This window comes from Pipistrellus hanaki (genome assembly GCF_964339955.1).
Source record: "Pipistrellus hanaki genome assembly, chromosome: 12".
Taxonomy (NCBI): Eukaryota; Metazoa; Chordata; class Mammalia; order Chiroptera; family Vespertilionidae; genus Pipistrellus; species Pipistrellus hanaki.
The window spans coordinates 40,387,524-40,403,861 of record NC_140514.1 but is presented as its reverse complement, the minus strand read 5'-3'; the positions used below and the strand labels follow the sequence as shown (position 1 = coordinate 40,403,861).

The 16,338-nt window shown below is 56.4% G+C and overlaps 1 protein-coding gene across 6 annotated transcripts in view; it reads right to left on the bottom strand.

The window, feature by feature from the left end:
• The window catches only part of TET3 (tet methylcytosine dioxygenase 3), a 93,236-nt gene that overhangs the window by 8,424 nt on the left and 68,474 nt on the right, over positions 1–16,338 (bottom strand). For all 6 annotated transcript variants that reach the window (XM_084901264.1, XM_084901262.1, XM_084901263.1 and 3 more), the window contains 6 exons: positions 11,098–11,191; positions 9,742–9,950; positions 7,905–8,055; positions 6,688–6,777; positions 6,036–6,173; positions 387–723 (listed from right to left, as the gene is read on the bottom strand). In XM_084901264.1, coding sequence (XP_084757390.1) covers positions 387–723; positions 6,036–6,173; positions 6,688–6,777; positions 7,905–8,055; positions 9,742–9,950; positions 11,098–11,191 — 1,019 coding nt within the window. The remainder of the gene's footprint in view (positions 1–386; positions 724–6,035; positions 6,174–6,687; positions 6,778–7,904; positions 8,056–9,741; positions 9,951–11,097; positions 11,192–16,338) is intronic.

Genomic DNA, 16,338 nt, shown 5'->3' with positions numbered 1-16,338 from the left:
TCAGGCAAGACTAAGGTGACTGCCGAAACCCGGTTTGGCTCAATGGATAGAGCGTCGGCCTGTGGACTGAAAGGTCCCAGGTTCGATTCCGGTCAAGGGCATGTACCTTGGTTGTGGGCCCACCCCCAATAGGGGGTGTGCAAGAGGCAGCTGGTCGATGATTCTCTCTCATCGATGTTTCTCTCTCTCTTCCTCTCTGTAAAAAAATCAATAATAATAATAATAATAATAATAAAGATAATGGGGTGGTCCAGGGGGCAGAGAGGGCCCCCAGGACTTTCCTCTCTGCCGTTCTATCTCGGGGCAGGAAGGGGGCCGTGAGGGAGCCGTCCGGGTCCACCCCCCGCGGCGCCAACGCCGCCCGGTGGGTGCCCGCGCCCACACACCTGGGTCCGGGGAGATGCCGGCCAGCTCCAGGGCCTCCTGCTTGATCTTCTCCGGGGTGCTCAGCTTCTCCTTCTGGATCTTCTTCTTCTCGGCCGCCGCCTTGCGGGCCTCCAGCTGCCGCTGGCGGCAGGACTTGGCGGGCTCGGGCAGGCGGCGGACCTCGCGGGGGAAGGCGGTGAGCACCTGGATGGCCCCGCTGCCCACCTTGGCGCTCTGGTTCTCCTCGCTGCCGAACTCGTCCGTGGTGGCCATCTTGTACAGCGGCAGCACGTGCAGCTGCTCGTCCTCGGGGATCCTGCCCACACAGCGATTGTCTTCCTTGGTCAGGGTGCAGACCTGCCCGGGCAGAGGGGGAGCGGCACGGAGTCGGAGGAGCCCGACACGGGCAAAGGGGCCGAGCACGCCCCCCTCCCCACCCAGCCCCAGCGCCAGGCAGCCGCTCGGCCCTAACACTAACGCCTCACATCTGTCTGGGCTCACAGGGTGACACCGTCACGTCTGTCTGGGCTCACAGACTAACGCCGTCACATCTGTCTGGGCTCTCAGGCTGACGCCGTCACATCTGTCTGGCTCACAGACTGACGCCGTCACATCTGTCTGGGCTCACAGACTAACGCCATCACGTCTGTCTGGGCTCACAGACTAACGCCATCACGTCTGTCTGGGCTCACAGACTAACGCCATCACATCTGTCTGGGCTCACAGGCCGACGCAGTCACATCTGTCTGGGCTCACAGGGTGACGCCGTCACATCTGTCTGGGCTCACAGGCCGACGCCATCACATCTGTCTGGGCTCACAGGCCGACGCCGTCACGTCTGTCTGGGGTCACAGACTAACGCCATCACGTCTGTCTGGGCTTTCAGGGTGACGCCGTCACATCTGTCTGGGCTCACAGACTAATGCCATCACGTATGTCTGGGCTCACAGACTAACGCCGTCACATCTGTCTGGGCTCACAGACTGACGCCGTCACATCTGTCTGGGCTCACAGACTAACGCCGTCACATCTGTCTGGGCTCACAGACTAACGCCATCACGTCTGTCTGGGCTCACAGGCCGACGCCGTCACATCTGTCTGGGCTCACAGACTAACGCCATCACATCTGTCTGGGCTCACAGGCCGACGCCGTCACGTCTGTCTGGGCTCACAGGCCGACGCCGTCACATCTGTCTGGGCTCACAGACTAACGCCGTCACATCTGTCTGGGCTCACAGACTAACGCCATCACGTCTGTCTGGGCTCACAGGGTGATGCCTCACATCTGTCTGGGCTCACAGACTAACGCTATCACGTCTGTCTGGGCTCACAGGGTGACGCCTCACATCTGTCTGGGCTCACAGGCCGACGCCGTCACGTCTGTCTGGGCTCACAGGCCGACGCCGTCACATCTGTCTGGGCTCACAGACTAACGCCGTCACATCTGTCTGGGCTCACAGACTAACGCCGTCACATCTGTCTGGGCTCACAGACTAACGCCATCACGTCTGTCTGGGCTCACAGGGTGATGCCTCACATCTGTCTGGGCTCACAGACTAACGCCGTCACATCTGTCTGGGCTCACAGACTAACGCCGTCACGTCTGTCTGGGCTCACAGACTAACGCCGTCACATCTGTCTGGGCTCACAGACTAACGCCATCACATCTGTCTGGGCTCACAGGGTGATGCCTCACATCTGTCTGGGCTCACAGACTAACGCCATCACGTCTGTCTGGGCTCACAGGGTGATGCCTCACATCTGTCTGGGCTCACAGGCCGACGCCGTCACGTCTGTCTGGGCTCACAGACTAACGCCATCACGTCTGTCTGGGCTCACAGGGTGACGCCTCACATCTGTCTGGGCTCACAGGCCGACGCCGTCACGTCTGTCTGGGCTCACAGGCCGACGCCGTCACATCTGTCTGGGCTCACAGACTAACGCCGTCACATCTGTCTGGGCTCACAGACTAACGCCGTCACATCTGTCTGGGCTCACAGGCCGACGCCGTCACATCTGTCTGGGCTCACAGACTAACGCCATCACATCTGTCTGGGCTCACAGGCCGACGCCATCACATCTGTCTGGGCTCACAGACTAACGCCATCACGTCTGTCTGGGCTCACAGACTGACGCCGTCACATCTGTCTGGGCTCACAGACTAACGCCATCACGTCTGTCTGGGCTCACAGACTGACGCCGTCACATCTGTCTGGGCTCACAGGGTGATGCCTCACATCTGTCTGGGCTCACAGACTAACGCCGTCACATCTGTCTGGGCTCACAGACTAACGCCATCACATCTGTCTGGGCTCACAGGCCGACACCGTCACGTCTGTCTGGGCTCACAGACTGACGCCATCACATCTGTCTGGGCTCACAGGCCGACGCCATCACGTCTGTCTGGGCTCACAGACTAATGCCATCACGTCTGTCTGGGCTCACAGACTAACGCCATCCTGTCTGTCTGGGCTCACAGGCCGACACCGTCACGTCTGTCTGGGCTCACAGACTAACGCCATAACATCTGTCTGGGCTCACAGGGTGATAGCATCACATATGTCCGGGCTCACAGGGTGACGCCTCACATCTGTCTGGGCTCACAGGGTGACGGCATGCTCTAGAGAAGTGGTTGCCAACCAGCGGTCCATGGTCTGTGACATCTGAAAGGTTGGCGACCGCTGCTCTAGCAGTGTTTCCCGAAGTGTGGTACGCGTACCCCCAGGGGTACGGGAAGAGTTTGGTGGGGAGATGCACTGCACCGTGCTCAGCTGCGCCTAATTCTACGTTCTCATGAGCACGAGGGGTACTCAGCCTTACGAAAATTATAGAAGGGTACACATATGTCAAAAGTTTGGGAAACACTGCGTCTAGAGCTTTCGAAGCATGTCCACTCATACTCTCTCATGTGATCCTCTTAACGACGCCGAGAGGGGATGAAGTGATTGGCCTGGGGTCACAGGGCCGGCATGGGGCCAGGTCAGGGCTGCGGGGGTCAGAGCTGGGACATTATTGCCACTGTGCTAGATCTTTCAGCCTCCTCCTCCTCCTTGCTCTGAATACATGGCCTCCTTTTGCTCGTAAAATACTTCTCCTTTTTGTTAAAAAGTACATATGCTTTTGGTAGAAACTCATGCCAGCAAAAAGGAAATGAAAACTTTCTCTATAACCCCACTGCCACGAAGTGATCACTGTAAAGTCCAGTCACACATGCATGCGCACACTCACCTCTGGTAACAGGATCATGTTTTGCACGCAAAGCTCTAGTGACGTCATTTAAAAAGAACGGGGCAGCCCAACGGGGGTTCTCAGTGGTCGAGCATCGATCTCTGAACCAGGAGGTCACGGTTCCTGGGCAGGGCACGTGCTCTGGTTGAGGGCTGCATCCCCAGCAGGGGGTGTGCAGGAGGCAGCCAATCAATGATTCTCTCATCATTCATGTTTTTCTCTCTTCTCCCTCTCCCTTCCTCTCTGAAATCAATAAAAATATATTTTAAAGAAGTATAGTATGAATATTTTCTTATGCATGAAATATTCTCCAATATGATTTAGGAGCTGGTTCTAATGCATTAATACAGTATTGATAAGGGGGGGGGGGGGAGAAGCAGGGATCAACCCTAAAACTGAGCCACATGCCCTTGACTGGGAATTGAACCAGCAACCCTTCAGTCCATGGGCCAACACTCGAACTACTAAGCAAACCAGCCAGGGCCTTTCTTGTTTATTTTTATTTTTTTGCAATGTATAATTGTTAATTAGTAGAATATTCTATTCACATTGGGAAAAGTTTACTTCTTTTCACTCCAAACTCTAGAAGCTCTGTGCTCCTTGCCCGTCCTCTTCCCCACCCGCTCCTAACCCTGAAGGACCCTCCCTTTCTCTCTATTTCAGCTAGAACCCCTCACCAGGGCGTCTAGACAGGAGCCTGCCCCACCTTGCTTCGCACCGTGGCCACGGAGAAGGAAGACCAGGTGGAGAAATGGCATCCTAGTGGGGGCCTCCATCTCCGTGGGGACACAGCCTCCTTGACACTGGGAGCCCCCCTTTAGATGGATGTGCTGGGGCCCCCGCCTCTCCTCAGCCCCGGAGCCCCGTCTGCCCAGATCCCAGTTAAGACGCAGAGAAGAGAACTGGCCTCACACGTTCTGGGTTGGACCGACCTCCAGCCCTGCTTCCCACTCCAGCCCGAACCCCTCTCTGCACTCACTCTCCTGCTGGCTGCCTCTGGCCTCGTGGCTCTAACCACGAACGGCATGCTGACCCATCTCAAGTTCATTGCTCCCGTCTTCCTCTCCCCTGCCTATGCCACGTCTCCTCCCAGACATCCATCCAACAGGCATCTCAAAAGAGAATTCTTGATTTTTCACCCCAAAACTGGTCTTCCCAGTTATTCTGCAGCTCAGTAAATAATACCAACACTCACCCAGCTGCTCAACTAAAAACCTTAGCGTGGGCCTCTAGTCTTCTCTGTTTCCCAAAGCAAGTCCTCCCGGCTGCATCTTCAAAACCATCCAAAATCTGTCCAGTTACCTCCCACTCCGACCCTCACGCCTGCCCAAGCCCTGTCACCTCCAGCCCAGATAACTGTCCCAGCCTCCCAAGGGCCTTCCTCTGGTTCTCTCCCCCACCCCGTCCGCCCTCACCCCACTCCACGTACTTTATTCTCCATCTGCAGAAGCAAGAAGATGGTCTGACTTTATGATTGAGATCTTACCACCAGCCGTTGAGGAGTCCTCCAGGGACTTCCCATCACACTGAGAGCACAACCCACGGCCCTGGTGCCTGCCAGCACCCCACTCTCATTCCCCAAGACTGCCTCTGTGGTCCTTCCGTCCAGGGCACGCCACCCCCAGACGTTCAGCTCCCGACCCTCGCTTCCTTCACGTCTCAGCTCGGGTGCCCCTCCTCAGGGAGGCCTCTCTGCCTCTAAAACATCACCTGTCACGTCACCCCCAGCCGCCTGCATCTTTCCTCAGCCTTCACCGCTCCCAGACAACACGCCCCCTTCTTGGGAGGGCCTGTGCGTTTCATTCCTGGCTTCAGAGCCGTACCCGGCTCAGTCAACATGTGCACACAGAATGAATCGAGAGGGTGCTTGGATTTCAGTCCAAGTGTTCACAGACACCTGGAACCACATGTTAGCTTGTGTGTGTGTGTGTGTGTGTGTGTGTGTGTGGTGTGTGAGTGCGCGCGCGAGCGCGTGTGTGGTTGGTGTGGTTGGTGTGTGAGTGTGAGAGTGTGTGTGTGTGGTTGGAGTGGCTGGTGTGTGTGTGTGTGTGTGTGTGTCTGTGTGGTTGGTGTATGAGTGTGAGAGAGAGTGTGTGTGTTTGGTTGGTGTATGAGTGTGTGTGTGTGTGTGTGTGTGTGTGGTTGGTGTATCAGTGTGTGTGTGTGGTTGGTGTATGAGTGTGTGTGTGTGTGAGTGTGAGTGTGTGTATGTGCGTGCTCCAGGTGCCCAAGGGGCTGCATTCCCTAGCCGTCACCCGATCATGGAAAACAAGGCAAGCCCTGTCCGTGAGGGTTTTCTGAGAGAGCTGGGCGGGAGCAGGCCGTCCGGCGGGCAGTCCCAGAGTCTGAGAATCTCTCGCTCCCTCCCTGCTTGAGCCCAGCTGTCTGCAGAGGCCAGCCGCCCGCCTCCCAGGATGGACCGGTGGGCGGGGCCTCCTTACCACTGTGCAGCCGTTGTACAGGTTATGCTGGTCCTTGTGGGCGTGGGCACAGAAGTCCATGCAGGCCGTGACCCCCGAGAAGGGCCGCCCTTCCTTCAGCCCCAGGCGGCAGTCGATTGCTATCTCCTCGTTGGTCACCTGTGTGGACGACCAGGGAGAGCGGTCAGGTGACGGGGAGGGGCCGATCGTGCACCTGCGTCTGGCTGGCCAGGTGTGTGTGGGGGGGGCTCCCAGTCCCCTCGCCTCTGGGCTGAGGCCCCGGAAGGACTATTCTCCTGGGCTGCCTCAAGGGTCCCTCACCTGGCCGGGGGCACTTCCCGGACCCCACAGAACCCACAGCTTTGGTCCCTGCTTGTGAGCGCTCCACGCCCCAAGTTAGAGGTGCGTGGGTATGGGTGAGAGAGACTCAAGCCTCCCCAGCAGGCCCAGGCCGGAGGCGGTGGAGGGGGACGAAGACCAGGATGGAGGAGAGACGGACTGGGATGCAGTCCGTGTGGTGTGGGGAGGGGTCTTAGCGAAGAACCGCATCCCCGCTCCCCCTCAGGCTGGGCCGTCCCTGTAAGGAGCTCGGAGGAGCTCACCCCAGCCGCCCACCCCCGGGCGCTGGGCGGAGACGGGGTGACCTGAGGGGGGGAGGGCCCAGCACCGGTACCTGGTTCTGGTAGGCCTGGGGCGCCAGCCGCTTGTACAGGGGGGCGACTTCGGTGGCCAGGTCCTGGAAGCTCTTCCGCAGCACCTCCTCCTGCGGGAGAAGGCACCGCACGTGGGGCAGCCCGCCCGCCCCGCCCCGCCCCGGCCCCGGGGAGCACGGGAGCCAGGGGCCTCCGCTGTGAGGGGTCTGGGGCCGTGTCTGCCACGTCACAGACACTGAAGCTCAGCGGGAAAAGCTGCCGCCGGGCATCCCGACTGCCGAGCTGCCGTTCCAGCCCAGCGCTGCTCGGGCCACACGGCCACGCACTGGCTTCCGAGCGCCCGCGCCCTCGGGCAGGGGCGGCGTGGCAGCACGTGGCAGCACGAGCCGTGAGTGTGGATCCTCCTCCCCCATCACACACAGGTCAGGGATGGCTGGGGGGAGGGCGGGGGTCAAGGTCTGTGCTGGGAACGCCACCGCCAGCCAGGCAGGCACAGAGCCCCAGCCGGGCACCCAGACAGAGTTCAAAGCTCCACCCTCCACACCCGCACCACAGCCGCGCGTGGCTACTGATACAGAAGTTAATTTTAATTAAAATTAAGTAAGTTCAGCCCCTCTGGTGCAGGAGCCACATCCCAGACGCCCGCAGCCCCGTGTGGCTCCTGCAGGGGCGGCAGAGAGCATTTCCGTCGGCGGAGGACGGCCCCGGGGGACAGTGCTGCCCTCGGCAGAGCCGCGGCCCCGGCCACGGGCGGCGGGCAGGGCCGGGGTCAGAGGGCGGCGAGGAGGGCGGCGGGAGCGCCTCGCAGACCCGCGGCGTTTCCAGAGGAGGTGCAGAGGGTTTTCACAGAAGAAAACGGGACCAGGAGGGAGGGCCGCGTTCACAGGCTTAGAAATGCAAGAGCGGGACCCCCTGGCTGCCACCCAGACGCCGCCGCCAGCACTAGAGGCCTCTCCCTGCGGCACCTCCAGCCCCAGAGAGAGGTCTGGGGGAATGAGGGGCAGTAATTACTCTCTAAAAGGGTCAAATGCTGGTGAGAATTCGGGATCTTTAAAGAGCCGGTTTTAAACCGGAAGAGCCTGAAGCACTTGCAGTGAGAAGCCCAATTTCTCCCTCGCTGCCCCTCTCTGCGCATTCCCCAGGGACCTATCTTCAGCACGACGAGGCTGGTGAGAAAGTAAAGCGTCTACGAGGCGGTGTGTTAACCCTCCGGGGCGGGGTGAGGGGGGGCCCTCACCTCTTTGGGGTTGTCCCCGGCGAGGCGGAACTTGCGTGGCGTCTTGCTCCGGGCGTATTTGCAGCCGTTGAAGTACATGCTCCAGGAGCAGCCGAAGGAGAAGGAGGCACCGCAGGTGTTGGGGTCTTTGCCTTGGCAAGCACAGGTCCGGCTGCAACACACAGCGCGCGTCAGGCAGGGACCCGACGGGTTCACTGTTGTTCTAGACCACATGTGTCAAACACAAGGCCCGCGGGCCAAATCCAGCCCGCCAGGCCTTGCAATGTGGCCCGCACCGCGCTGTCATCACTGCACTCGCTGTCAGTTTATGACATTGTCAGTTTATGACTGTTCAGTAAACCATTCAGCCCGCGATTTAGGCTGGATTTTAGATTTTGGCCCCTTCTCTGATTGAGTTCGACACCCCTATTCTAGACTCTCGCCCCTCCCCCGGGAGGCCCCGCTGAGCCTGGCACCCGTGGCCTCCCACGCCTGGGACCCGGGCCTCCACCCGCCACTCCTTCCCCAGGTGTCCCGGGGGGAGAGCCGGCTCTGCCCCCCTCCCGAGGGCCTGCTGGTGGGAGAAGCACCTGGGCGGACGGAGGAGGTGGGAGGAGGCTAGTCAGACACCCAACGGGGTCACACTGTGTCTCAACTCCGGCGTCCTCACAGCTCCCACACAGACGGCACCCACAGGGCCGTGGCGGGAACCGCGGGGTTTGAACCGCCCGCAGGCCCAGCTGCTGACAGGCCTTCCACACACACTGACATCACACCTCAACCCTTCACGAAACCCAGAAGCACCGCGTGCTCCCCCGCGGGGGAACGGACGCACACGGGGGTGCGGCCGGGCGGGGAGCACTGCGCTGCAGTGAAAAGGAAGGAGCTCCGCCCCCGGGGATGTGTGGACACACCGCGCGGAGGGAAGGAGGACGGACGCAGAAGGCTGCCCGCGGTGCAGACGCATCGATGTAACGTGCTTAAAACGTTACAGGTTTATACAGACGTAGGAATACAGATAACATCGTAAGGAAAAATACGCGGAGTGGCCAGATGATGATGATCTCTGAACCTACAGGGACAGGAAACCAGACTGGTGGCTGCTGGGGTCGGGGAAGGGCCTGGGACAAAGGGGCCCTGGGAGGCTGTGTGGACGACGGAACTGTCCGTATCTTTATTTACGACGGTCGTGGCTGCATGACCGCAAACATTTGCCAAAGCTCTTCAAGCTGTGGACCTCACAGACTGAATTTTATTGTAAGTAAAAATACCTTAATATGAAAAAATGGGGGGGGAATCCCTATGAGGATAGGCTCTGTGAACTCGATGGATGTATATTAGTGGGGCACTTATACACTGAGGTGACCAAACGTCCCGCTTTTGGCGGGACAGTCCCAATCTTTAACAATTTGTCCCGCATCCTGCGGTGTTTTAAAAAGTCCCGATTTTTGGAAATCTGGTCACCTTATTATACACTCTTCATACTTGTGATCCTCAGAGTCGATCTGGGCACGACAGCAAAGCTGAGCCACGCCCACAAGCCCTCCCCGGCCCTGACCGGAGCCCAGGCCGGGACCCCCCTGCCCCCAGGCCTAACCCTGCAGGACAGACAGGCCCTGCGGGACAGACAGGCCCTGCGCGGCCCTGACCGGAGCCCAGGCCGGGACACTTCCCCCCCCCCCGCCCCCCAGGCCTAACCCTGCGGGACAGACAGGCCCTCCCCGGCCCTGACCGGAGCCCAGGCCGGGACCCCCCGCCCCCAGGCCTAACCCGCGGGACAGACAGGCCCTGCGGGACAGACAGGCCCTGCGCGGCCGAGGCTCCCCCGCGTCCCGCCCGGCCGCCAGCCGCCACGTACTCGTCGTTGAGGCCGCATCTCCGGCTGGTGGGGTTCCCGTACTTCCGGAGGGTGTCGGTGAGCTCCTGGTACAGGGTGTCGCCCAGGCTGCGGGGGATGCCCTCCCAGGCCAGGATGAGGATGACGATCACGGCGTTCTGGCAGTGGTGGCCGGCCCGGTGCCGCACCAGGCACAGCAGCTTCTCCTCCAGCGTGTGCCTGCGGATCACCTGCGGGCGGGCGGGCGGGCGGGCGTTACCCACGTGGGCCACGCCCCTCCCTCTGCCGCAGACCGGGGTGCCGCCCCCACAGAGGCTGAGGTCGTTATGGTAACAATGATTATTACAAAAGCTAAGTTATTCATTACTTATAGAGGCGTAGGAATACAGAGATAGCATCGTAAGGCAAAATACACCGAGTGGCCGGATTATTATGATCTCTGAACGCATGATAATCTGGCCACTCAGTGTATATCCTATATAATAAAAGGCTAATATGCAAATTGTCCCCTCGACCAGGAGTTCCACCAGTAGGCAGGCTGGCCAACCGCACATGTCCCCTCTCCCTGGCCAGGCTGGCCAAACCCCGCCCATGCACGAATTCATGTCCCGGGCCTCTAAAATACACACACACTCACACACAGAGTGGCCAGGTTACTATGCATTCGGAGAGCATAATAATCTGGCCACTCGGTGTATACCGAGAATTTTGTCGTCCTAAAACACTTGCGGAGAAAATGCTGCGTGTCTGTATGTTTCTGGTTTAAAAAACAAGGACCGTGGTGCCGTGGAAAAGTTTTGGCAGTTCCTCAAAAAGCTAAACAGAAAATTCCCACAGAACCAGTCAATCCCACCCCCAGGAAGACGCCCAGGAAGTGAGAGCAGGGCCGCGGGCAGGTACGTATAGCCTCGCGGTCCGAGCAGCTTCACTTGAGACAGCCAAAGGCAGAAACGCCCCCGCCCCTGTCCCCCACCCCTGCCCCCACCCCTGCCCCCTACCCTTGCCCCTGCCCCACCCCCACCCCCGCCTCGCCAGCCCTCTCCAGGCATGGGACAGGACACCAGGAGCTCCGGGCACACAGCGGGGGCAGAGGAGTCAGAGTCGGCCACAGCGGGGCCCGGACTTGGGGAAGACGCCATCTCGGCTCCCCCTTTCCTTCTCTCTACAGCCCGGAACACGGGGACGGGATGAGCCGTACAATGGCTAGAGCGGTTCTCGGAGGCCAGCCCAGGGTGCAGGGCCGGCATGTGAACAACAAGAGGACAGAGCAGAGGCTGGGAGTCAGGACGCTCACCGAGCGCCAGGTGCCAGCCCCAAGGTCCTGGCCCGCAGCCGGGCCGGCCTCCCCCACACCCCCAGCCCAGCCACCACACTCACCCACTTGGCGATGGGGCAGCCGCGGGAGCTCTTGCCCTCCTTCCCCGTGTAGATGACCTTCTCGATCCGGATGGCTTTCCCCTTCTCTCCGTACCTGCAGAGGGCGGCAAAGCACCACAGCTCAGAGGCGCCGAGGGAGAGCGACCCCAGCGAGGAGCGCGCTCCGCGGGTGCCTGTTGCTGCAGGGACCACGGAGAAGGGAGAGCAAGCGTCAACGCTGACTCTGCTCAGAGCCCCTGGGGACAGAGTGGCCACCCCCGGCTCCCAGGGCCGCGGGCCGTCACGGCCGGCTCTGTCCGGGCGAAGGCCAGCAGGACGCCCTGACGATGGCCTCCGAGCCTCCGGGAAGGGGGCCGAGCCCGAGGCCACGCGCAGGCCTCGGTGTCCAGCCCTGTGAGCCCAGGAACAAGCCAAAGAAAATAAACGGGAGACCCTTCCCAGGTTCCTTCAACTCCCCCCACACCCCGCTGACAGTTCAGATGATGTGGACCACGGAGGCAGGAGAAGCAACAAGGACACCCTGGCTCCGAGACGCCTCCGGACAGTCCACACGCCTGGCCGCCCTGCACACGGGCACACACGCGTGGTTCGGATACCGTCTACTTAACCAAAGCACCTTCCGAGGGCATGCAGCGCAGGCCCCGGAGCTGAGCTGGCCTGCTCCAGGCCACACACCTCCCCGGGGGGAAATGCTGCTTAAAGCGCAGCCTTGCAGGCCTGACAGACTGGGCCTGAGGGGCAGCCCAGCTACGTTCCTGACGGGCCAGCGGCCCTGGGAGCCGTGGCCAAAGGACGGGACTTCTCTAAGCCTCGGCTTCCCCATCTGCAAAGGGGAGGCAAAGTGACTTCCTCCTGCTCGGCTCGGGACACGGTCACGGGAGGCACACGGGGTGCACTGCTGGACGTGCTGCCCAGTCCCTGGCACCAGGGAGAGTCCAATACACACGGACTGTTCTTAACGATGTGAGCAGCCATCTTCCCGGATGTCTGATTTAAAAAATATATATATTTTATTGATTTTTTTACAGAGAGGAAGAGAGAGGGATAGAGAGTTAGAATCATCGATCACCTGCCTCTTACACAGCTCCTACTGGGGATGTGCCCGCAACCAGGGTACATGCCCTTGACCAGAATCGAGCCCAGGACCCTTCAGTCCGCAGGCCGACGCTCTGTCCACTGAGCCAAACCGGTTTCGGCTAGAATCGTCTGATTGTTAATAGCTTTTTCGTTTCAGGTACAGGGTCATATCGCCTGTAAGCAGTGGTCGCTTGCCACCTCCTGCTTTCCACTCTCTATGCCTCTATGTCAGTCTCTTGCCTCTGTACTGAGTGCCAGCAGGCATCTCTGCTTATTTCCCGACTTCACCAGAGACGTAAACCATTCATCGCTGAGCACGCAGCCCGCTGCCTCTGGGACAGACACAAAGACTCCCCCCGCCCCTTTGAAAGGGTCTTCTTTTCTAAGGATTTTAAATCAAGAATTGATTACCTAGCTGAAACTGGTTTGGCTCAGTGGCTAGAGCATCGGCCTACAGGCAGAAAGGTCCCAGGTTCGCTGTACCTTGGTTGCGGGCACATCCCCAGTAGGGGGTGTGCAAGAGACAGCTGATCGATTCTCTCTCATCGATGTTTCTAACTCTCTATCCCTCTCTCTTCCTCTCTGTAAAATATCAATAAAATATATTTAAAAAAAAAAAAAAAGAATTACCTTTATGAACCCAGATCACCCTCAATAAACGTAATCACGTTTTTAAAAATGTTTCAAAAAAAAAAAAAAAAAAGAATTGATTGCTTCATCAAATACGTTTTTAGCACCTGAGGGGAGAGATGACGGAATGGCCCCCCTCCTTCGGTCAGTTAGCACGGGTGCTTTTTGAACAGACTTCCTAAATCAAACTGTCCTTGGATTGCTCTGGGGCAGAGGTCGGCAAACTCATCAGTCCGCAGAGCCAAACACCAACAGGACGACGACTGACATTTCTTCTGAGAGCCAAATTTTTTAAACTTAAACTTCTAATGCCACTTCTTCAAAACAGACTCGCCCAGCCGAAACCGGTTTGGCTCAGTGGATAGAGCGTTCGTCTGTGGACTGAAAGGTCTCAGGTTCGATTCCGGTCAAGGGCATGTACCTTGGTTGCGAGCACATCCCCAGTTGGGGGTGTGCAAGAGGCAGCTGATAGATGATTCTCTCTCATCGATGTTTCTAACTCTCTATCCCTCTCCCTTCCTCTCTGTAAAAAAATCAATAATAAAAAAAAATATATATATTTTTTTTTTAAAAAGAGAGACTCACCCAGGCCATGGTATTTTGTGAAAGAGCCACACTCAAGGGGCCAAAGAGCCGCATGTGGCTCTCGAGCCGCAGTTTGCCCACCAGGCTCTAGTGAATGCAATTTGGTCACAGCGTATTGTTTTAATGTACTATTTCATCGAAGGGAATGTTATCATGGCTATGGCAGTTATACAGACTGTTAGCATACAAATGCAGATACACGTATGCTCTATCTTACTTACTCAGCACATCTAGATATCTCCACCTCAGAAATAAGTGTGCAAATGCACCGAGATTGAGGCACGAGATATTCACTGCTGCATCAACAACGAACAATCAGAAACAGCTTAAGTGTCCAGTGTAGGCCTGGCTCAGCAATACATTTCCACACAATGGGAAGCCGAGTAGCCATCTAAAAGGACTCAACGGAATTACATGGACAGCAAGGAAGAAACTAAGGAGGAGCAGTTGCAAACTGTGGGGATAGTGTGACTGACCTCATTGGGTTCAAAATTTCTTTATATCCATATGCATAGCTTTGTAAATGCTTAGGAAACATTGAAAGGTAAACATTTCTTTTCCATTTCTTCCGGGAAGGCGAATAGCTAGAGAGTGTTATTCACTCTAAACTTTATTTTTTATTATTTAAAAAAAAAAACAAAAAACAAAAAAAACATATATATATATATATATATATATATATATATATATATATATTATTAATTTTCCACAGAGAGGAAGGGAGAGGGAGAGTTAGAAACATCAATGAGAGAGGAAGATGGACCAGCTGCACACCCCCCAATGGGGATGTGCCCGCAACCAATGTTCATGCCCTTGACCGGAATCGAACCTGGACCTGTCAGTCCGCATGCCAACTCTCTATCCACTGAGCCAAACCAGTTTCGGCTATTATTTATTTATTATTTTTTAAAAATATATATATTTTATTAATTTTCCATATAGAGGAAGGGAGAGGGATAGAGAGCTAGAAATATCGATGAGAGAGAAACATCGACCAGCTGCCTCCTGCACCCCCCCCACAGGGGATGTGCCCACAACCAAGGTACATTGCATTATTATGGAATGCATAATAAACTGGGATAATATTTTAGGATTCCCTTTCGACTCCCCCTCTTTTCTCCAAATTTTTACCAGGTAAGCTCAAAGCACCCAGGTCTCTGATTCCAGTTTGCTGCCCGTCCAGCCTTTGGCTAACTCCTGGCAGGAGCGTGGCCCTGCAGGCAGTGGTGTGGCCCTGCAGAGAGGGGGAGGGCTAGGGAGAGAGACAGCCTGAACCATTCACAAACTGGACCCCCAGCCGGGCTATTCTCATCAACCGCTCACTCCCCTTTTTGCCCCAAAAGGAACTTGAGAGAGATGTTTACACGAGGTGATGGAATCAGAGTAACGGTGGGACAGACAGACACGATGTTGGCTCACAGGATGCAAACTGTGGGGTCTCGTGTGTATTTCTGAGATGAGCCTGGAACTTTTTATCCCACGAGAAACTCAGGAAGGGAAGCCAATGAGGTCTCCTTAGGGTGCTGTCAGAAGGACTCAGGAGTGAACCTGAACAGGCAGGCCCCCATGGCCAAAGAGTCCTCCGACTGGGGGTGCACCAGGGCACACAAATTGGGCTCCAGCTTGCAAGCAGCCAACATAAAGACGCGCATGCAATCTGTTGCATGATTTACAAGGTCCCCAAGATAAAAATAAACCAGTTACTGAGGAAAACCATAGGTATTCCTGGTCTTGAGAGGAATCCCTCCCTTCAATCAACTTCTGAAGAATCTATGTGTGGCTATTTTTAAAGTAGTGATGGGGTGGGGAAAGGGGAGGGAGAGGAAGAGGGAGAAAAGGGAAAAATCTCAACTTTATCACTATCTCTTAATCCTTGTTTCAAAAACACAGTCTTTTATAACTAAAAGTTATTTAGACAGCTATCTATAAATCTCACATATTTGCAACCAAGAAACACACATCCCAAAACTGCCCCAGATCAAACATGTATATTTTGTTGCTATGTTAAAGATTTAAAAAAAAAAATTCTGAGTGAGAAGAAGGGAGAGGGAGAAAGAGAGAGAGAGAAACATCAATGTGTGAGCAAAACATTGATCACTGCCTCCTGCATGGCACTCTACCAGAGATGGAGGCTGCTCGTGGGCATGTGCTCTGACCAGGAATTGAACCAGTAACCTCTTGGTGCATGGGACGATGACCCACCAACTGAGCCACACAGCCAGAGCCAAACTTGTACATTTGACTCCCCGACAGCCCTCAACCTGCAAACGTTGGTATGAGGATTCCTTACAAAAGTCAACAGGGCCAAGAAGATGCCCCTCCCAACCTTCACACTGCAACACACATGTGTGTGGACACATGCAGGCATGCGTGTACACCACACACCCTGTTTTAAATCTCATGGACCCAGAGGTGCCCTTTCTATTAGGCTTGAAGTTAGAGATTGGGTCTCTAGTCACCTGCTTTTCTGATGGGCTACTTTGGCTCTTTAAAAATACATATATATTTCTTGTATTGATTTCAAAGAGGAAGGGAGAGGGAGAGATAGAAACATCAATGATGAGAGAGAATCACTGATCAGCTACCTCCTGCATGCCCCCTACTGGGGATTCAGCCTGCAACCCGGGCATGTGCCCTGACTGGAATTGAACCCGGGCCCCTTCAGACCACAGGCTGATGCTCTATCCACTGAACCAAACCAGCGTGGGCTCTCATGGGCTACTTAGAATTATATGTTTCCAGACGGTAGAGGATAAGGAAGAGTGATGAGAAAAGATCACTGTCCTCCATCCATCTTACCTTTTCCTCATTCAGGGATGCTCTGAGTTAGTTCAAAATCATGTTTCCTTCTATATTAAAGACAGGATTCGTCTGACTTCCCTGGTTAGACAAAATTTGGTCCCAAACGAGCAAACCACTCAGCCTCCGCCCTTGCCCCCCACATATCTA